Source organism: Anoplophora glabripennis, unplaced genomic scaffold (genome assembly GCF_000390285.2).
Source record: "Anoplophora glabripennis isolate ALB-LARVAE unplaced genomic scaffold, Agla_2.0 scaffold709, whole genome shotgun sequence".
Lineage (NCBI taxonomy): Eukaryota > Metazoa > Arthropoda > Insecta > Coleoptera > Cerambycidae > Anoplophora > Anoplophora glabripennis.
Genome location: NW_019416783.1, coordinates 156974 through 180873, shown reverse-complemented (window position 1 = coordinate 180873; position 23900 = coordinate 156974). Strand labels below are relative to the sequence as shown.

At 34.0% G+C, this 23900-nt stretch overlaps 2 protein-coding genes across 2 annotated transcripts in view; one reads left to right on the top strand and one right to left on the bottom strand.

The window, feature by feature from the left end:
- LOC108914227 overlaps window positions 1-21253 on the top strand; it is a 30297-nt gene extending 9044 nt beyond the window's left edge. The window contains exon 3 of the mRNA XM_018719990.2: window positions 21067-21253. Within this exon, the coding sequence (XP_018575506.1) occupies window positions 21067-21253 (187 nt within the window). The remainder of the gene's footprint in view (window positions 1-21066) is intronic.
- A 25-nt stretch (window positions 21254-21278) lies between these two features.
- LOC108914226 (mannosyl-oligosaccharide alpha-1,2-mannosidase IA-like) overlaps window positions 21279-23900 on the bottom strand; it is an 87671-nt gene continuing 85049 nt past the window's right edge. The window contains exon 3 of the mRNA XM_018719989.1: window positions 21279-21424. Within this exon, the coding sequence (XP_018575505.1) occupies window positions 21279-21424 (146 nt within the window). The remainder of the gene's footprint in view (window positions 21425-23900) is intronic.

The window sequence follows — 23900 nt, the reverse complement described above, 5'->3', positions numbered from 1 at the left end:
TCTAATAGTCACCGCTCATTTCGCCCTTCCACAAATAAGAAGTGGATCTTATTATCATTATAGCTATCCTTCTCTATCGCATGGATTTCTATGTCTTACGTTATCGCTCTCACGTAACGGCAGATGGACCATCAGTACTTTCCGAACCTGTATTTCACGATTTTTTTTTTACTTAACCAGATACTGACAAGACGTTTTGAATTGACTAAAAAAACTATATTTAGATGTGTCGCATCTTTAGCTAAACAAATTTATTTTATTTTAAAAAATAATTATAATACTTACATAATCAATAAAATAAAAATCCAGATCCAGAATGATTGCAGCTGACGTTTCACGTATATGTTACCAAAGATTTTAAAATTTACTTCCATTTGATCAAAATTACTTTCCGTTCTCTTAGATTTCTTACCGACACGATATGTCAATTCAGAGACGCTCGTGCTTCCCGTGCTTGCTGTTGTATTTATTTGTGTTCGCATACTGTGTTTTTATTTGAATTTATCGTTAATCTTCTAAATTATCAGTGTTTTTCAACGCTAATCATCTGTTAACTGTCAGTTTTGTGGTAGAGAAGCAAATACTGATGATTTCTTCGATATAAAATACTGTTTTAGGTTAGAAAATCTTATCGTTACAAGACGATATGAAAATGGATGGAATTATTCAATCCATTCATGTTTTTTGCAATTCTAGGAAGAGTTTCCAAATCATGAAGCTGCGTTTTATAACATTTTTGCTCAGCATGTTCGACGTTTGGTGACACGATTCAGAAATACTGGCAGTGTTTGTAAAGGGAAGTCACCTGGAAGAAAGTCAATTTTAACGGAAGATAAATTGGAGGGTGTTAGAGAGCATTTAGCAGCAAGGCAGCGGGTAAATATTTATAAAATGTTAAAATCAGTATTTAAAAATATTAATTATAGGAATGTCATATGGTTCAGTACACAGAGCTGTAAGAAAATTACATTTAGTTTCTATGTGCGGTACAAGAAAAAAGAATGGAAAAAGAGTGAACTATTGTAGCTGGTTTAACAACAACCTAAACCATGACAATCTTTTAGATGTAACTTTTTTACCGATGTGATAGGTATGGATTCTTCTTAGTGGATACATAAATTCACAAAATTATTGTACCTACGTGGTATTAGGAGAATCCACACCTGTTAATGGAAGCGACTGTTCAGCTTGTTAAAATAGAATTTTGGGTAGTCATAGTATCTTGGCGAAGAATAATTGGACCTACATTTTCTTTGAAGACAATGTCACTGCTCAGCGATACAGACAAAACATTTTGCAGCCATTTTTAAATCAGTTTCATGATGACGAAGTCGATTGTTGATGTTAGTTTTGTAGTTAATAATAATAATACTCCAGGCAAGTTAGACCAAAACCACCCAGAATACGGAAGCCCCAGGGGCAGAATTGAAATCCCCGACCCCAAAAACCCCCGAGTGGAAATTTAGAAGGCAATTACTCAACTATTCGATGTTTTACAGAAGGCCCCGCCTTGCCCCCCTGGGGGGCCACAGGGCCGTCGGGCTTATTTTTCAGGGTCAGATTCGGAATCTCCGACCCCGAAAACCCGTGCACCCAAATTTCTACAACTTTTAGTTAATTTTTACTATTTTTAGAAAATTCGGAAAAATTGATGCGCTCCAAGATGCAGTTTATCCACACGCAATGAAGTTTTGATCTAGCCCCAAAGTGTAATAGATAGACTTTTTTTCCTGATATTTTTCCGAAGATAATGCCGAAAACCGCAACTCGATTGGTTCATCAGAAAAAAATTTCTGATTTATTGTCTAACTTGCCTGGTCTATAGTATCTTTCATTTTAATGCCAAAATTCTGCTTTTTGTGTCGTATTTTTGTGATTAAAAATTAATTTTGCCACTGCGCTTAACCCGCCACTGAACGACGTAAATCACTGTCAGTGTTGCCAACTACGAAGAGTGAAAATAATAGGAGAGCAGCACACACGCCACAGTAGTGGCGCCATCAATCATTCTAGATCTCTCAGTACACAAAACATTCTTATTCCATACATTACAATTACTGTTCAATAATTATGATAAATAACACATATACGCAAAATAAAAAAAAGTGGGCTGACCTGGAGACCCCACTAGGTTGCCTATATGTATATTGAAGTATTTTTTTTATCTGATTCCATCGTTAGTTTTATTGAAGCAGCAACAGGATTTGAATAAATTGTTAAAAATGGCGGAACATCCTGAAAAATCGTGGAAAGGTCGATAAATCAGCATCGACAATGTTCTGAAAAAAAAAAAATATTTGGACCGGATAAAGTTCACGTATTTTAATGTGCAGAACAGTAGTTAGTCTTCCTGGTTCTCTGTAATTGTATTTGATATAGCCGAAAAAATTCGAAAAATCGTTAGAACTTCTGTCGAAATTTGCTCATAATTCTGACATTGGTTATGCTTCCTGATTCCTCCTATTATTTATTATTTAGTATTTTGACAAAAGAAATGATTGAAGCTCAAGTTTGATCATTCAAAAATTGTAATCTTGAATGGGAAACTTCAAACGTCAAACTATTTCTTACGTTTCTCTTATTACTCTTTTGCCCTAGAACGACCTGGGGGCAGTGGATTTCGGACTTTTTTCGAACTAATGTCTTCAGTTTTTCTTTTCAGTAACCAGCAGTAGTCTATCATCATATCAGCATTCCGTCTGCCGTGGTACCTTCATTCACTTCATTTTCTTTCAGGTCCTGATGAAGGCGTCCACCTTGGTCCTCATCATAATCACTTAATCTTTCAAAAAAGTAGTTTAGGTGGAAATTCAAGAAATGAATTTTTACCTTCAATATTCATCAATCATCCCAAGCGTTGGTAGTTTCTTCTTTCTGCGACATTGGAATGGTATTTCTGACTTTTCGAATATTTTCCTTCCTGGGTTGAGGCTCCTCTTATTGGCCACGTTTACCTTTGTAGTGACTGTTGTGTCCTTGGTAAATCCTGACTGCTGTCCACAATTTTCCATGCGATTTTCTTTCTTCAATTGTTTTCATTTTACCAAATAGTCGATAGGAATTATAAATATATTTTCTCTATTCTCTTTACCATACGATGATATGTGCCCTCCTCGAGTTTTATTTCTGCACTCCCACTCCGGGTTCACTTGATTTATCACTTCACGGGTGCTAACAATTTGAATAATCAAATCAACGTTCTTGGCTCACATAAAATATCGAGTTTTTCAAGAACCTCATCTATTTATTATCTTTTAGTTGCAAATTGTTTTCCGAATAGAAATTATTCCAAATATCTTAGCAGTTGGATTATATGATGGGCGGTAGCTGAACTCGGGTCGACGTAAGGTCTTATTCTTAAATCCATGGAGATACTTTACAACTGTGATATACAGGGTTATTTACCAGAATCCCGCAATAGTTTTAGAGGTGGTTAACTTATCATGTAAAATTTCAAGGCAGTCCGAGCTTGTTAATTTTATTTTTTATATACAAAATTTCAATGTTACGCCTGTGAAGAACTATTCTATAGTAGACAGATAATAAATTGAGGAAATCATCAAATATCTGTACTTTATCATCTAATTTGTTTCGTAGTTAGTTTAGTTCAATAACTTGCCTGCAACGTGTTAAATAAGATTGCGATGCAAAATTGTAACAATGGCAAGTTTTACTTCTCAAGAATATTGTGACAATAATTACATACTGGACAGCAAAATATAGGCTTCTCCTTGAAAATAGCATTCGTCCTCAGTTTACATAAAATATTCTTTGGACGGACGAGGTTGTGTACAAGGGGAGGCATTTTTGATAGTCCTGTTTAGTACCCATAAACTTGAATTTTGCCATTAAATATATCACGCTTTTTATACCTCCACATTTAAATAGATGGCAATCTTGTTAATTTGGCCAATAACACTTTTTTATTGATTTTTGTTTATGATTTATGTTTTAAGATCATTGTCGATTAGACTAAGCACGCAAAGCGAAGTTTCTGAGAGTAATGTAAAACTGTATGTATCTATACTTCTAAAAGTTTCAATTCATACTTCTCTACTAATGTTTGCGCTGTTTTTTTACACTTTACTGCAGATGTATTGTGCAAAGCCAGATATCAATTCAGAATATAATGTAAAGAAGCATATAAGGAGACAAAGACTTACTGCGATACAACGATGCTTAGTTTTTGTACTCACATCTCGTACCGATCATTAAAAGAACTAAGTACACGTTTAATGATGATGATTCCTCTTAAACCCAAAGAAAGAAGCACATAAATCATACTTTCAATTGTTACAAATACTTTAGATAAACCTCTATTTACAGCATGCAAATTTAGGAAGCCACCAGGCGAAAACTATTTTTAAACTTTAAGCAAACGCTCGGCTATGGTTAATTAAACTTTGAATACAAGCCATTACAGAAGACAATTAATATGTAATTTGGCTCAAACGGAAAAGTTTCAATGCACAATAGCATCTGCAGAACACGTTGTTTACCATTGGAATTGTTTAATAAAATTAAAATGCCAGACGATGCAAATGATTTGCTATTTTATTTAAAAAAAGATACAAACCTCACACATCGAAATTCCTAATAAACTATACTGCAAAGCTTTGGATTAATTGTCTCCTATTTTTGTTTTAATGATTATTCCATCGCAAATGTGAATTCAGCTACGATAACTTAGATAACTTATTTCTGCATTTTTAAATTTGCTCTTAATACATTCAAACATATGAATATTAACAGACACTGAATTATATATAAAATTCAATTTCGCCTTAATATATTTAAAGCAAAGTTAAAGTACAAGAGTTAATAATAAAAAAATGTTTAATTAAAAAAACGATTTTACTTGCTTAGTTATAAAACTGTGATGTATTACGAAATTAATTAAACACTTAAATGAAACTCACATCGATGCTATTAACTAACAAACTACTTATCCGAAATTCAGCAGGGAGAAGCCAATTTTAATTAATTAGGCCAAGTTTTATGAATTGGGATCTGATCGATAACCCTCAAACCTCCCAGTTGCTATTTTTGTTCGGCATACGCCGTAGAACCGTGTTTAAATGAGAAATTCTATCCGACATCGGCTGCAAGTGAAAATAGCTTCAACCTTATCGTAAACATTTCAGCATCTACGCACCAATACCTACTAATTTAAAAAAATAATAATTTTAATAGGGTAGATTAGGTACGTAATCTAAGTGTGGGCGAGTTAAAACCAGAGCACTCCTGTATTACGAAATGATTAATCCATTCAGAACAAAAGTCGATCGTATTAAGTAAAATATAAAGCCTTTACTTCACGATAAAATAAAATATTTGAAATTATTCAAATTTCGTGGCTAAAAACGTACATATGTATTGTATTTTTGAAACCGAGAGAGTTGCACGAAACTAAAATTGTACAGGAAATAGCTACCTAATACAATGCGAAACATCGCCTTAATGTTAAAAATGTTGTCTCGCCGAAAATTCGAAATATTTGGAATTATTCAAAATTCGTGGCTGAAAACGTACATAGGTATTGTATTTTTGAAACCGAGAGAGTTGCACAAAACTAAATTTGTACAGGTCATAGCTAATACAATGCGAAATATCGCCTTAATGTTAAATATGTTGTCAGCGCTGTTCTGGTGGTGAAAATTCGAAATATTTGGAATTATTCAAATTTCGTGGCTGAAAACATACATAGGTATTGTATTTTTAAAATCGAGAGAGCTGCACGAAACTAAATTTGTACAGGACATAGCTAATACAATGCGAAACATCGCCTTATTGTTAAAAATAGGTCTGTTTCAACAAGAGTCAGGGATTGGTTCCCAACCGTTCGAAATGTTTGGCCAGCTAAATTCTAAATGTGTCTTCAGTGAATATATCGCAAGAATTAGTTGGATGCATATTTGTCACGGTTTGGAACCAATTCCTGACTCTTGTTGGAACAGACCTAATGTTGTAACCGCCGTTCTTGGTGATGAAAATTCGAAAAATTTGAAATTATTCAAATTTCGTGGCCGAAAACGTACAAAGGTATTGTATTTTTGAACCCGAGAGAGTTGCACGAAGCTAAATTTGTACAGGACATAGCTAATACAATGCGAAACATCGCCTTAATGTTAAAAATGTTGTCACCGCCGTTCTTGGTTGTGAAAATTCGAAATATTTGGAACTATTCAAATTTCGTGAAAACTGAAAACCTTTTTTTTATACATAAGAGCCTTTTTTATGCTTAAGGGTGGCTGCCACCCTTAATGCGGGCCGAGCACATAAAAGAACATACAGGACTTTGTTAGAAGAGATAATTTAAGCGATTCACGGATACAAATTTAACAGACATCAACAAATAATTTTCACAAAATTTCCAGTTGCAAACATCAAATTCCCTGACTTTCATGAATTTTTAAAATTCCCTGATTATTCCGTTTTTTTTTATGAAGAATAACAAATTCCCTGACTTTTCCCGGTATTCCCGGTTTTCCCGGCCGCTACGAACCCTGTTATATATATCCCGAAAATGCAAGGATAGAGGCAGAATCAGCAAAAATCGGGGATTACCGGTCTCTAACCTTCCAAGCTGAGTACTGCTCGCAGGTGAGATTTTCGAGCTTCGTGCCCATGGAGATTTTTGATCTGGACACCAAAAGGAACAACATATCCAAAATTCGGCCGATTTCACCGAAAGCCAATTTCAGACATCATGAAATAATATACAGGGTGATTCAGAACTTATCCAAAAAAAAATTGGGAATAGAAGCGGCATGAGAAATGGAGTCAATATCGTAAAAAAATTTTTGTAAAATCCTTATAGTTTCCGAGAAAAAAATTATTGAAGTTCTAGTACATTCAACGACTACCTAGCTGGACAACTGTAGTCTCTAGCGTCATTCGCAATGCGCGTGGAGAGCCACGTGGCCTCAGCGACTCCGAATACTGAAATCGGATTTTGCAATCGTCGTTGCAATAGTATTTATCTGTTATCTGTTCAATAGTTTTTTTAGTAGTTAGTGTCAAGAATGGGTAGTTTAGTGTCAAAAATGGTTTGCGTGTATAGCGGAGTTCATGGATATCGTTTTAATTTATGGTGAAGCATTTGTGATATGGTGAAGCAAGACAACATTTGTGTTAGTTCGTAGAAACTGAGTAAGACGGACCCAAATGTGTTTACACGTTGGTGGATAAAATTTTGAACAATTGTTACAACATCGGGTATGTCAAATGATTTTATTATTTAAAAACACAAATTAATTGTATTAATTAATAGCAGTTGAATTTGCCGATATAAAATAGGTGCGATAAAATTCTATTTACATATTTCTTTCCTTGCGAAAGTTTTTGTCCGTTTTTATCACACCGCCATGCCGGTCGCATTGTGCGAGGTCAGGTTTTACAGTGGACCAATTTCCAGTGCCGTGCAGAAGTGTATTTTTAAATCATTTTCAAACTGCCCTTTTTGATTTTTTCTTTACAAAATTGTATTTGTAAGGGTCCCCTGTACATCCAGAATTTTTTTTTTGGATAAGTTCTGAATCACCCTGTATAAATTTACAATATTCACGTAAGCATCCACCTTTAGGTATGAGAACTGGAAATCTATACCCCGTATATTAATCCGATTTTCGAATCTATAAATGTTGAAAATTTTAACAAGCTGTAAAACCATTGCTGTATTCACACCCGTCTTGCATAGTCCCACATTCTAGCTCTTATTGGAAAAATATATGATTGTCATTAAATACAGGTCTTTATATGCATTTTGGTCCCGACTTTCACGTTTCAGTACTACCCCGAGCGTGGTCGACTGCTGCAGGTGGATACATCTTCGTTTCCACGTACAAACAAACCAAACCGACCAGAAAAAAATCACTTGCCTGCGCATACTTGGGCGATTAATTGAAATGGCGAAGCAAAGCAGTCCGGCCCGGTTATTTATTGCGTCCCGGGTGATTTATAAGAAATAAAATCGAACCAGCAGGATGAAATAAAGCGGACATCATGACGAATGAACGTAGTCCCACTCCGGCGAACATTATAATGTATTTGTAGCGTATGGGACGTAATAAATACATCGAGATAAGTCCGTGTTCGAGGCACGCCATCGGCCCGGAGGCAAGAACTTCAGAACTGAATTAACTACGGGGACGTGTTTACTGTTCAGTTTCAATGGGTCTTTCCCGCAACTTTTTACCGTACTTCTGAAATGCACATACCTAAGCATGTTGAATGTAAAAAGGATATGCAAAATTAGCGACAGTTGTTAGTACAGTCCGTACGATATTTGTTGAGATAGAAGTCCAAGAAGATCTCTGCGTCACTTTCTTGGAATTAACTGAATTCGACACCCGAAATAAATTGGCAGAAAATTTCAAGGCACGCCCCTGCCGCAGTAAATTGTTACAGGAGATATAGCCTCTCCGAAGTCAGTTGAACATGTAAAAAACGCTTGGCAATAAAATTTAATGACTTTCATAGGCGTCCCTAAAAAAGTTTGCTGCTAAAGGTAAAAAATTATAATAATTTGTATACTGGGTGTATTTAAATGGAGGGGCACAAATGATACCAGAGATTCCTTGGATGAAAATAAGTCGATTTAACCTAACATACCTATATCCCAAGTCGCATAATAAAAAAGATACAGGGTGTCAAAGTGAAAAATAAAAAATGGTTTTTCCTAAATAATTTCTATAATTTTAGTTAGAAATGTTTCAAATTTTCAACAGTGAGATTTTTTAATGACGGGAAAAATAATATAATAATGATTTTTGGGTATCGAGTACGAGGCGCCCTCTGCAGGCAACGTGATGTACTGAATATGTAGTAACTTTTTTGCAAGCAAAAAAATGTAACTTCATTTTCCTCGAAAATGCTACCGAATTTCGACAAGTATAGGTATACCTTTTTTTTTGTAGTATGCTTTAGAGTTTACAGAACCGTTTAGAAATGTAATAAATTTTGATTTTTAACACATTTTTTTTTCGATTGTACCCCTCCAATTACCTGTATCGGCAACGCTGCTTTTCAGAAAGAAACTCTTTGCACGTTATTCTTAACGCACAGTTGATGTTTACTCGTGTACAAATTTTAACATTTTTATCTTTAGCCGATTTAAAGATAATTAAGGAAAATCATTTGGAAAGTAACAACTTCAACACACTGTATCTCTAAAACGGGGCGTCTAAGAAAAAAACTTTACATGAACTATTAACTATTATTTTTCTATGAGGAAGTTGCATAGTTTTTTTGAAACATGAACGGGACACCCTGTATACAGGGTGGTCCAGATTTTAATAGACAAACTTCGGGAAAGTACTAAACAACAAAAATTAACATCACTGGTCTATGAACATATGCGCAGAAAGCCACCGTTTATGAGATACAGGGCGTTGAAATTATCAAAAATAAAATGATTTTTTTAAATATCTGGAAAACTGCTTCATCAAATTTATCCAAATTTGGTACACATTTTTTTTCGAATATTTCTCCTAGTTCTGTATGCAGACAGTCCAAATTCAAAAACCAGTGGCGGAGAAACAAGGACGTTGTTTCCTTATTTAGAGTAAAACTTCTACGCCACTGAACTAATTGGTAATATGAATACATTTTCTAACGATCTGAAATATTCCAGATGAAAAAACATTCTTTTATTTTTGTCGAAAAGTGAATTGTTTACGAGTTATGAGACATATTATCCAAGTAAATAAAGCGTTGAAATAGGGAAAATAAAACGAATTTGGCTGTATAAAACTTAAAAAAACCGCTGCTACTAATAAATAAATGTAGATTAAAAAATAAAGATGTAACACTGTTGCCGCATTTCTTCTACTCGAGAACGATTAAGTAAATGTAGTTTAAATGCAAAAAATAAGTTAATTAATTTGTCGCGGTGGAATTTCGTAGGTCTTTGTCTGAAGCGACGTTACAACAAAGGTATGCAATGTTTTTTATAAATTTCATTCAATAAGTCAGGCAGCAATCTTTTGAAATGTTCAGCAAGAAAATATTGGTTTTGTGAAATTATGTCTCAGTGTCAGTAAAGGGAGCACAGTAGTCCAAAAAGTATTCTCGAAAGAATGACTCAGTATAAGAAGACCCACATATTTTAAAACAATCAATCCAGATATTTCGGCAAAGTAATGGAAGTAATGGTTATTTGAAATTGCCTGCCATTACTATAATATTAAATGTACGAGGTCTGTCCAGAAAATAACTGAACTTTATTCTTTTTAACTTTATAATTAATGTTATACATTGTTGGTCCTTGTCTCCTGTTTGTTTTCTTTTACCTGAAGGAGTCACTCACCCTTGAAGAATAATACTCTTCTGGACTTTACGTAGCGTGACTTGATCGAAAATTGTTCGAATTTAAATTAGTTTAATTTTCTATACCAAAGTAGCGTAGGAACTAAGAGGGTTAAAAAGGTTTCAGCACCAGTAAAAGCAATATTTTAGCAAATTATAATACGAGTGGCTGTCTAAACATAATTTACATTCTGTAATTTCAATAAAAACTGCAGCAAAAACAAATGCACTTCTTCAAGTTACACAGCCGGCTACCTTAATCCGAACCTAACTAATTTAATACTCTTAAATACAGAATTAACATCCATTCGCATTAACCGAGCCGAGCATTACTATATCAAGCGAAACGATTTCATTAGACAGCACTAATGAAACCACCACAGGAAACATAAAGCCGGAGTCAGCTGCCTGGGCCAAAAATTAATGTCGGCCCGCACGAGAACCGGCCGTAGGGGCAGGAAATGCAAAATCCATGCGAAACCGTGCTAAATCACAAGGATTTTCGTCGAGACGGCACCCATTATTTTCTCATTACCAGTCAATAAAACCTAATCTGGACTCATTACGCCGGGAACTGGATTCGATTTGCGACTTTTATCACGCGACGAATTGCCGATTTTGCGGAATATCTGCACATGGCACCTTGGAGCAACTAGCTACCAGGTATTTTAACATGATTCCCTTTCTCATGTAACCAGACATTTAGTTTAAAAATATGAATCGCCCACCTAGATTTCCTGATTTAAGACCACTAGATTTTTTTCTTTTCGAAGTTAAAACAGTGTTATGGACATAAATGAGATATGTGTAAAAATAACACGCAAGTAAACAATACAGGTAATACTCTCCAATTTGATTTTCGGCAAATCAAGTGGTCTAAAGTGACAGTTACTTTACAGAAAATCGTATTCTAAAGGTCAAAACAGAAAATGAACTTTCAGATGAACATATTCTTAACGTTGAAGGACTACCTCAGGGCTCAAAATTAGGACCATTGTTGTCCTGTATTTATAACAAGAATCTTTGTATTGAACTAGAATATTATAATTGTCATATGTGTGCCGACGATACAGACTATCATTCAACAGAAATAATGATAATGTTATAAAAACAATAATTCAGATCTGAGTTTTAAAAAATAAGTCAAAGGAGCATTCTCTCTGTTCAAATACTAACAAATCTAAATTATTAAATGAATAACCTATTAAAATTACAAACTGTTAAATTGTTAGTTAGTTTAATTTTTCACATAGTCTCTTGTTTTCTAACAATCTATTTGTATAAAAAACTACTTCCAATACCGATTATGTTCATTCAATCTGTACTCCGGCCCTTAGGGTATGTATTATTAACCAGAAACTAAGAATAATATGGTCATATACGTTAGTGGTCCTATACCATGGTATAGGGATGCCTTTTCTATTCCAAACTTTCAAGAAAGAAGTGAAATTACGATTAGTACTCTGCACAATGACATGTTAATGTACAAGCTGAAAATTCTGATATGATTGAAGCGTTTGAGATTCAATAAAAAAAAATTATCCCACAACCATATCTCCCATACTGATACACTAGACAAAATACACTCTGTGATATTTGAGATGCTGCAGTATCCATCGTACTATCCAAACTCAGCACCAACAGACTCCCAATTGTTTGAACCTTTTAAAGATAACTAATCGCATTGGTACGAAGTTGGTTAAAAGTTGCACCAGTTTATGGATAGGTAGACAAAACGTGGTGTTATAAAACTTGACTACCAAAAAAATTAAACACAACAATTTCTGTAAACACTTTTGTAATAAGTTCTTGTTAATGACTTTCCGTTATATTTATGTAGACTGAATATTTTTTTAAAAGAACAAACGGAATCCAATCAAAATCCAATAGAAATATATATAATTAATTAAAATTTGCCGATGGCAATAAAAACGTATGATAATAATAATCTTTCTACGGTTAGAGATATGTCTAAAACTAAGCTCATCAATTTCCTAGCTATTCTAAATTATATCTACATATCTTATATCAGGAAATGAGCATTCAAAGATGGACTTGAAACATTGATTAATAGACTGAAGATTATTACTTGACGACAGGAGCACTGTGAAGTGCTATTAATGAGCATATCAGCACCGACTGATTGCATTAACATAAACCAGCTGTTAATATTAATGATGCGCTCTTTGTACACGGTGGCCATATTAACTCCCAGCATCCATCAATACCTCTAGAACGGTCAAAAATATTAAACAAAAAAACGTTACAAGCAAACTTTTATATACAATTTTTGTAGCATATTAATTAACACTTCTTCTGTCTTCTTTCTTGAAAAGTTCTTAAATTTCTTCAATAAATATGTAGAGATTATTGAAAATGAAGATTGCTAACTGTAAATGTTGATTCACCCAGAACCATAGGTCTATTGGGTTGCCATGATCTAAGAGTTCTTTACTGCTTAACCATCTGATTAGGTTCCACAGCCTTGGTAGTGGATTCTTCGAATAAATAGTTTCTGGTTTTTCTCTTCCGGGCTGTAAATAGTGCTAGTTCTTCATATTCGCACAATACGTCGACTGCAGCCCACTCTTACTCGTGACAAATCCTCCTTCACAGGTTGCCCTCTGCCATACCAATATACTCTGAAATTCTGCATAATGTTGTTACCTTTATTGTTCACATTGGTTCAAATGTTCTGCCAACTGCTTCTAAAGTCCTTTCAAGAACTTCTCCGCTTACCTATGCCGAGGTCATCATTGTGACCTTCTGCAAAACAAATGCAAGAATTAGGGTTACATCGTTTTGACTTTCTAGACTTACTAACTCATCCAAACAACTCCACATCAGCTGGGATTTAATTTAGTATGAGCTGATTGTCTTAAATTCTGTCTGTCGAAGTAAATAACTGGTTGATTTTTAACTAAATTATACAGTAAAAATGGCCTAAGCCTTGGCAAAATATGTAAATTTCGTCTTCAAGACAAATGCAGGAAAGGAAGATACTTTCTGAGAAGGTTTTGATACTATCCAAAAGATTGTCTTTGTAGTTAATAGATTCAAGTAAAATTTCTCATTCTTTTCTGAATGGATGTGGATGTCCATTCTGACATGCTATCAAAGGAGTGGCAATATAGTGAACAGAAATAAGTTGAACAATAAGCTTCTAATGAAAATGTTGTAGATTTTCTTCTAAAGGCGTTCTTAAGGTCTCCTGTACCATTTGGAAGCTGATTATTATGTCTTAGAACGTCCAAAGCAAGCTATAGACAAAACAAAATTAGGAATGACAATGACGTTGAAGAAGTGCAATCCTGGCTAAAGTCATAACCAAAATGTTTCTTCTAGAATTCAATAAACAAGTTAGTGCTACAATGTGAATTATATGCTAATTTATATCAGATTATAGTACAGTTGCCACCATGTAAAATACAGTGATTCGACGTTTATAAATAAATATGTTTAGCTCCGTACTTCCTTAACGGGAACCAAATGGGGCACGCGATGAAAAATAACACACACAGCCATTACGTAAGTAAATTACAAGAGAGCGAACAAACACAAAGATGTTGCGATGGATAATGGTAGTTATTCAGGGCTACCGCTCGTTGGCAGACTAGTTATTTAATCGTATAGAAAAAATGATCTAGGAAACTGGTGTTAGCGTTACTGTACTGTGATATATACTTAGTAGTAGCAGCAGCAGCGGTCTACCTTACCCTTACGGTTTATGAAATATAAACATGCGAAAAGATACAATCTACACCTCCACTTACAGAGAAATGGATTATATTTAAATATTCATTCAAATTTTGTAAGGCTTAAACCTACATTTACGTGGAAGGCCAGTATGTTACAGTTTTTGTCGCAATGAATGGCAAGTTTTTTAAATAGAGTTAGTAGGAATTTACACAATTCAATTCTGTGTACACGACACGGAGATAAATATGTGTAATATTTTCTAATCTGTATACAATGGTACTTGAAATTGATACTAAAATTGTGACAGGGACAATTTGTGCGAATGATTAACCCACATTTGTGTAAAGCCGATTCACGCTGTAGATGGTTTTCACGTCTGTGGAACATGTTGAAGGACTTGCAGTGGAGTTGGGGGATTTATATCTCAAACTTACAAATTACTTAACTGAACTTCTTACAAGATATTCATTCACGTAACATATCTAGAAATGGATATAACTTGAAAAAATTGTATAAATATAGGTTACGTTTGCCACAAACACAACTTCAACAACTCTTTAAGTCTTAAATCGTTGTTTTAATCTCTGATGCACCCAACAGATCTGTAAATTATTACAGCAGCGAACGAAATCTGGCTAGTGGAGATCAGATTGTATCGGCCATTGTGCGGTTTTCGTTTGTATGCGTATTCCACCGTTTTGTACCCATATAAATTAGGCAAACACAAAATGTAAAACGTCTTTATCTTCCTTTGAAGATGCAGACGTGTTTGTATGCAGATTCAGGTACCCTCGGCTCTCTGGGAGAGCCGATTATCGAAAACGTTTTATTTTTATTGCGCTCGCACAGTCAGATAAAATGTATGGGAAGCACAGCGCAGCTGCCTGTTGGCATTTTTTCGTTTAATTAAAAACGCAGCACTGTTTCCTCTTAACCGCCATCTTTACAAGACTTGGTGAGAAGAAAATGTATTCAGTTGAACGACAAACGGTAATAGAATATTTGGAACTTTTCCCAATCTTCATTTATGAGCGCCGGATCCATTCCATAGAATAATAATATATTGTTCGCTTTCGTACTCAAATTCTTAACTTCTAAAAATGATTCTAAAATATGTAGCCAAACTGAAACAGTTTAGCTTAAAAAAAATACAAAGTGGTAAAAGTGTGTTGGCAAAAATGGATTTTCTTTTAATGACTCAAAATAGTTTACAAGGCACAAATGATACACAGAGCTAGAGATGTGAGTGCAAAGGGAAACTAAGGGTTATTTCTATTCATTTTTTCACCAAAGAATAGGAAGTTTGCATTTTTTATTATTTTTATTAAACAGGGTGTAACTTTGAATGGGGGTCATGTTTATACAGAGGCTTCCTTTGATCTTTAGAAAGACGTATCAATAGTCTTTTATTTTTTCAAATTCCGTCGCTGGAGAAGCTAGTGTACCAGCGCGTGCACAATTCCACATCATTCGCCGCGAGTTACTTATGTTGTGTTCGCCACACAGAATACTTAGCAAGTAACCTAGTAAAAAACTCAATCAGTAATCAATTATGATAAATGAAATACACAAAAATAAATAGTCTCTTGGTGGCTTCCAGCAATGAAAAACATTCAAATTCACAGTTAGATATACTGTCTCCAAATGCGGAACAACTGGCGCCCTTCGCTTCGTCACCGTTGACCCGCACTATCTCCCTTCACATGCACTGTAGGTTGCCTACAATTCATGTATTTGTAATACATGAATATATACGAGTATATATTTAAAATTAAAAAACTAATTATAATTCGATTATTTATTTGATTTAAAAAAAAGAATTTCGGATTCGTATTCAGGGCAACACGTACTATTACCCCTAAAAAACTGACCCCCACTTAAAGTTACACCCTGTTTGCTTCAAATATGGTACTTTAAAGAGTTTTAATAGTAAAGAACTCATTTTAATTAATATAATGTATAAGTAACATTTGAAAGAAATCCACGACACATGATTTTCAAAGTGCAACAACGCAAGTAAATCGATTTTCTCGAAAACAATATACATTATCAGAAGATAACAAGACTTTTTTGTGAAGAAAATTATTTTCGTTAAAAAAACACCTATGTGAATATAATATTAATAGTATCAGTTATCAGTTTCAATTTTAATAAGACCACTTGAAAAAGAACACTTAAAATATACAAATAGGTTAGCCCATTTATTGTGGTTCATTCATTTTTAAATCAATTTCGAACTGACCTTTTTGATTTTTTCTTTACAAAATTGTATTTGTAAGGGTCCCCTGTACATCCATAATTTATTTTTTGGATAAGTTCTGAATCACCCTGTATAAAAGAAAACAGAATTTCTTTGAAATCTTACATTTAATATTTATTTTTTTTTAAATATATATTTTATTATTAGTTTTCGTATTTTTAGTTTATTATAAAGGTATTACAATAATTTCAGTTTTTTAAGGACACATTTTTTTATAGGTATTTATTTTAATTAGTTTAACATATTTATAATTAAATCAATGTGATGATGATTGTTATATATAAAAGAAAACAGAGAATTTCTTTGAAATTTTACATCAGGTGTTTATAATAATTTAAGATACCTATTTGTTTTTTACAGTGTGTTTCACTTATAACATTTTAGCAGTGACTATAAAAAAGAATTCTTTTTATAGTCACTGATATTAGGCATTTTTTAAGAAAAGGGAATGGATAGCATTTTCGATTTGATTACACCTCAAAACCCTAAATACAAAGTTTCATTATTATAGCTTTTACAGGGTGTTCACAAAACAGGCGCAAAATTCGAAAAATTTCACTCAATGCAGTGTCCTGTATTAACAGTGGAAAATAGTTTTAAGGTATTATTTCATCATTTTAATTCATTTTTCCATACAGTTTCATTAATTTCATTCACACAGGGTGCTCATAATAAGACAGCCAAATTACTATATATACAGGGTGATTCAGAACTTATCCAAAAAAAAAATTCTGGATGTACAGGGAACCCTTACAAATACAATTTTGTAAAGAAACAATTAAAAAGGTCAGTTCGAAATTGATTTAAAAATACACTTCTGCACGCACTGGAAACTGGTCCACTGTAAAACCTGACCTCGCACAATGCGACCGTAATGGCGGCGTGATATAAACGGACAAAAACTTTCGCAAGGAAAGAAATATGTAAATAGAATCTAATCGCACCTATTTTATATCGGCAAATTCAAATGCATTTGCCTTTATTAATTATTAATAAAATTAATTTGTGTTTTTAAATAATAAAATCATTTGACATACCCGATGCTGCAACAGCAATTGTTCAAAATTTTATCCACACACATTTGGGTCCGTCTTACTCACTTTCTACGAACTAACACAAATGATGTCTTGTTTCACCATAACACAAACGCTTCACCATAAATTAAAACGATATCCATCAACTCCGAGTACACGCAAACCATTTTTGACACTAACTACCCATTTTTGACACCAACTACTAAAAATGTATTATAAAAACCACAGATAACAAGTAAATATCGCAACGACGATTGCAAAATCCGAATTCAGTATTCGGAGTCGATGAGGCCACGTGACGAATGATGCTAGAGACTACCTACAGTTGTCCAGCTGTGTAGTGGTTTAATGTGCTATAACTTCAATAATTTTTTTCTCATAAACTATAAGGATTTTACGAAATTTTTTTTACAATATTGACTCCATTTCTCATGCTGCATCTATTCCCAATTTTTTTTTTGGATAAGTTGTGAATCACCCTGTATATATATATTTTTATTATACCAGAAATGACTTTCACAATAAAATAAAATTTAATATTACTGTTTTCTATTAGTCCACTGTTCAATCCGTCTCCTCTTATTTCTAATAACCCTGCTCTGGGGTCTTGTTTAATACACTTTATTTTTCAAAATTCCCCATAAAAAGCAATCAATCGGCGTCAAGTCTGGAGCTCTTGACGGCTACTCATCTAACGGACTGTTGCGACCTATCCACTTTCCTGGGAAATCTAGTTGAAGATAGAGGTTCTGTCTTACATGAAGAGGAAGCGCAAAAAATATCTGCGTTTAGATTAGCGTTAAAAAAGAACGGACAGATTATTCGATCACATAAAATTCCACACAAATAAAATGAGACAAATAAGTTTTTAAATTCAATGGCTTTCTAGAGGACTAATAATTTTTAAGATATTCAAATATGCGAGCAAATTTTTTTGTAACTCCGAAAGACTGGGCTACTTGCAAAACTAAAAAAAAACGGGTCTCCTACATTTGTCTTAAAAAAATGTGACCAAATTTTGATGCATTAATTTCGAGACACCCGGTATATATATACTACTATTATTGCTTTGTACAACGCCTATTTCTGTATAATTTTTGTAACACTGACGTAGTAAAAGTTACATCAAAACAAATTCCGCTATTTATAGTTATTAACGCAACGGAGACTTGTATCAAGCGATTCACCATAATCCTTTCCTTGACTGACCGATAAAGAAGAAACGAAATTACTTGAAAGTACATCGCTGCGCTAAAAATCGCACTATTCCTTTCGGTCGTATTTTCCCGCTCGTTAAATCACGTAATACGAATTAAAGGCCTGACCTAGTTCCGTCACTAAACGCGAACTAGAACCATTAACCTAATAAATTGTAAATCCGCTCGTTTGGAGGCTAACGTAATCTGATTTACCAACAATTAATTACTATTATAATATAAGAATGGACGAAACACTTTCCATAACCGAATGTTCAGTAGTCTTGAAAGAAAAAAAAATATATATAGAAGCTCTCCCGACACATCCGTCACTAATCATGTAATAATGGAGTGAGGAGCTCTAGAACCGAATCAATTTGACAGCTGATTTATATTAATGATCACCTGGTTTTAATTGATTGGTTTAGTAGCCGACGGTTTGAGTTTCTATCAGAAGAAAACAATCTGATGGATATTACGGTACTCGCAAATTCCGAAACAGGATGTTGTCTGGAAACGACTTAAAAATGTAGTGTTTTTTTTTATATCCGCACCGTGAAAACGGTATTCTGTTCTCAAATATAACTACTTTTAAGCCAGTAGTCCGAGCAGTTCAACCAATTTCGACTAAAAATAGTACAAACTTACAAATAACACAAATATAAAGAACAAGATAAAAAGGCAACAAACCATAAGACATATATGACTACATAAGCAAAGCATTCTTTATATCATTAGCCAAACGACAAAAAAGATCGACATTATTTTCTATCTCGCTGTACTTGGAAACAATTTGATACAATGGTGATGCTACTAGGATGTTACTATGTGCTGTGATAGACTAAAAACATTATTACTTCTAGGTGATAGTCGTGGTACTTTGATATTAATATTATAACGCCTGGACAGTCCAAAATGTTATGTAGAACTTTATACAAAAACATTACTTGAAAAACAGATCTTCTTTTAGCAAGGACGTGAATATTGAAACGCTCAAGTAATAGATCATGCAGAAAACCCTGAAGGGGATATGTACATACTAGTCCAATTAACTAAGCCTTTAAATCGAAATTTTGTCAACTTGGCTGAATTTTTGATATGAGTTAGGTTAAGGTATATTATAACAATGAGTGAGAGTAATTTTTTGTTCAACCCCCGGCCAAGGGTGGAAAAAGATAAAACAAAGGGCTTTTTCAAGATAACTCAAAAAGGGTAAGAGCTAGAAAAAAAAGTTTTTCATGAAAGTTGTAAAGCAGACAATTCTACATAAAAATGGTCTCTTAGCTTTTTCTTGTACTATTAAAATTAACAGAGTTAGGGAGGCTAGAAGTTAAGGGAAGATTTCAGAAATTTAATTTTGTTAAATCATTAAAATTAACGATTAAAAATTTGATTTTTTGTTATAACTTTCTTATTAAAAATTAAAAAATATATCTATTTCTCTGAAAAGAAAAGTTACATATTTTAGAGCAGATTGAAAAAAAAAATTACAAAATTCAATCATTTTTCTGTTTGTTATGATTTTTTTTAAATTTCTGAAATCTTCCCTTAACTTCTAGCCTCCCTAACTCTGTTAATTGTAATAGTACAAGAAAAAGTTAAGAGGCCATTTTTATGTAGAATTGTCTGCTTTACAACTTTCATGAAAAACTTTTTTTTCTAGCTCTTACCCTTTTTGAGTTATCTTGAAAAAGCCCTTTGTTTTATCTTTTTCCACCCTTGGCCGGGGGTTGAACAAAAAATTACTCTCACTTATTGTTATAATATACCTTAAACTAACTCATATCAAAAATTCAGCCAAGTTGGCAAAATTTCGATTTAAAGGCTTAGTTAATTGGAGTAATACCATCCAATAAGTACACAGCTGATTTTATAAACCTACGCTGTACTCCTTCCAAAGTTGCTAATTGATTAACATAATTTGGGTTCCAGACTATTGATGCATATTCTAATTTAGAACCAATAAGAGTAGTGTAGAGATAGAAATCGTAGTGTAGAAATAAAGATTTTGAATTTCAAATTGGAATTATTTACATATTCTAAAAAATTTTAAAAAAATGACGAGTTTACTAGGGCTAAATGAAACCACCAACTGCTTTCTAGGTTTTAGTTACGCCAATTTTTTTATGAAGCTGTAATTATATTATGAATAACGTTAATTGCGTACCAATTGCAACGCTAGTTCATTCAACTTATCCGGAACCAGATAGTAGACTCTGTGCAAAACCGTACTTATCTTATCAACTTCCACGTCACCTGCTACATGGGTGTTGTATAACAATGAAAAAGTAATATTAACGGTCGATAGAAGGAAGCACAAAAAACAAGCACTTAGGTAGGAAATTCTGGAAGGAAGCCTAAATAGTNAAATACACACAACGTAGGGATTCCTTATGACGATCACATGTTTTTGGCCACAACTACGATATATTGTTTTTGTCGAACCTAGGGTTGTTATATTACAGAATGGCGCCGTGACCAGGATAGGCGCTGTACAGTGAAAGCTTTATGGGGATGTTTGGATGTTTATATTATAGCATGATACTGCTGTATTTTTTTTTGTGTCTAGCAACAGCAGCAGCAGGAGTAGCAGGTGCCGTAGCAGGAGCAGTAGCAAAAGTAAGAGCGGCAACTGCACCAGCACCAGCAGCAACAGCCACAGCAGCAACAGCCACAGCAGTAGCTTAAAAGCAGTCTCAGCCAGGACCGCATTAGTAACAACTTCAGTACTCCTAACGAACCCAGAGGCAGAGTAGGCATTTCCAGCGAGGGGCGACCGAGTCAGCCAGTTAAAGGACTTGTAGCAGCATTTAAGCCACCTCTTCCTATGGTCACCGGTGCTGAGGTAACAGATGCGTCTACTGACCGCCTCTTATTGTTCCTGTCGAAATTTGGTTTGGTCAAAGTCATGCCCAGAAGTGTGGAGTCTATACCGAACGATGTGTGTCAAAGAAGCATGTCTCATTTGAAACGATATTGGTTGGAGATCTAGAACTCCTACGTGAAGCTACTGTTTCTGATGCTACGAAGAACATTATTTACCAATCCTACCCGTTATATTCTGAACCTTATAAAGTACATACCAGACAAACCATTTCCAAATGTTTACACTTTCTGCGACATTAATTCAAATGAAAGGAAAGTCCGTTTTTGTGTGTTGAAAGATATTTCTGAGCCATGTTCGTCTCATCACTATCTTCCAAAGGGGCGTCTGTGCAAAACCGTACTTGTCTTATCAACTTCGACGTCACCTGTTACATAGGTGTTGTATAACAATGAAAAAGTAATATTAACGGTCGATAGAAGGAAGCACAAAAAACAGGCACTTAGGTAGGAAATTCTGGAAGGAAGCCTAAATAGTTGAAGATAGGCAGTTGAAGTGAGAACAGTGTGCAGATAGGTAGCAAGACGATCGGCGGGCAGTGTGTCAAAGTAGTGAAAAGTTAATTGTTTAAAGTGTTATTAGTTAGCAGGTAATATTCTTTAAGTACTTTGTTGTTAATTGTTCTATATAATCTTATGATTGTGATGATTATAGATGTTTCATGATAATAATTCTTTGTAAGTTTAGCTTCCATTGCTTTATGCTCAAGGGCATATATTTTTCCAAGGTAAAATTGTTATAATTATACTTAAAGTTTGCCCATTATTTATTTCATGTTAAAAATATATGTATTGTCCTGATTGCCAGACATTACAATAACGACTTCTTTGTTTCACATCTAACTTGTTTTTGCCACGATTACGTTATACGTAAAATATAGATGTTTCATGATAATAATTCTGTATATGTTTAGCCTTCATTGTCTTACGCTCAGGGGCGTATATTTTTCTAAGATAAAATTGTTACAATTATTATTAAAGATTGCTCATTATTTATTACATGTTAAAATATGTATATTGTCGTGACTGCCCAGATATAGCAATAACAACTTCTTTGTTTCACATTTAACTTGTTTTATCATGATTAGGTTGTTCTTTGATTTCTTGTGCTCACTTTATGTCATACGTCTATACGAGCCTTGTTGAGTTTACTAACATTTTCGCCCGTGCGGAACGAATCTGGATTAAGCTCGATTGCCTCCCGTATGGGACTCCAGTGTTATGAAGGATCTTCCGAAATCTCAACTATAGCTGGATTGCCTCCCGTATGGGACTCCAGTACCTTCCGGCTCTGCCGGCTAACTAACACCAAACCTCTTCAGTTTTACTTGGAAGTGTGTATGACTAATATGAGGTAACAGATGACATTTAGTGACACATTAAATGAGACAGGTCTTATTTATCATTAGCAAAGGTTCTTAATTTATGCCTTTGGTTAGCGGTTGTTTTGTATTTATATTTGGGTGGTAAGAGCAACGATCGTGGGTTTCTCTGCCATGCTCTTTCCCCACAGGAGCTCTAGGTGAGCCTGGCACTCTCATTTTATGTTAAATGGTTGTTAATGTTTTTGTTGTTCTTTCTATTTGTCACATGTTTAATTTGAATTGTATGTAAATAAAGGTTAGGTGTATTTACTCTGCTTTTGTTTTATATAATTAAACCATACATCCCCTCTACAAAGTTAGTAGCCAGCGCCTTCCGGTCAATAAAAAATAAATACACACAACGTAGGGATTCCTTATGACGATCACATGTTTTTGGCCACAACTACGATATATTGTTTTTGTCGAACCTAGGGTTGTTATATTACAACATGTTATGTTTAAACATCTGTATTTGGGGAAATACTCATCTCTCGACAGTTAATGACAATAATTGCGTAATGTAACTACAAGAGAAAGCATACTCGGAAAGAGTAGTGCTGTTTAATACGCGTATGTTTCACATAATACTGCGATTTCCTCTTTTACGAAATACAAGAATATCATTGTAATGTTAAAAGCTAGGAATTTTAAATCCTGTTAAAGTCATAAATAATAATGACTCATAACGGTACTCTAATATGTTCAATTCTGAATTAGTTATTACCTATATACCGGGTGGGGCATTTATCTTGAGACAAAATAATATCTCGGTTGGACTCGATTATTTCGAAAAAATAATTCAACAGAGATATTATTTTGTTTCAAGATAAATGCCCCACCCGGTATATGAAGACAAATTTACAATTAAAAAGGTCATTGAAAATGTAGGTGTTTATAAAATTCAGTATAAATCCCAATAATGTGTCACATTTAAAACAAAAAATTAGAAATATTTCAACAAAAGTACTTTTTTATGTAAAATGAAGTTTTATTTCAAAAAGCTATGGTCAATGACTGACAATTTTTGCGTATTTAACATCCTTATAAATTTACCGGTACCAAATTTCATTGTTTTTTAGAAAATATAATATTTAAAAAATTATATTTGACGCAATGCGTATCTCAAAAAACAGAAGACGATAGGCTCTTGGATTAG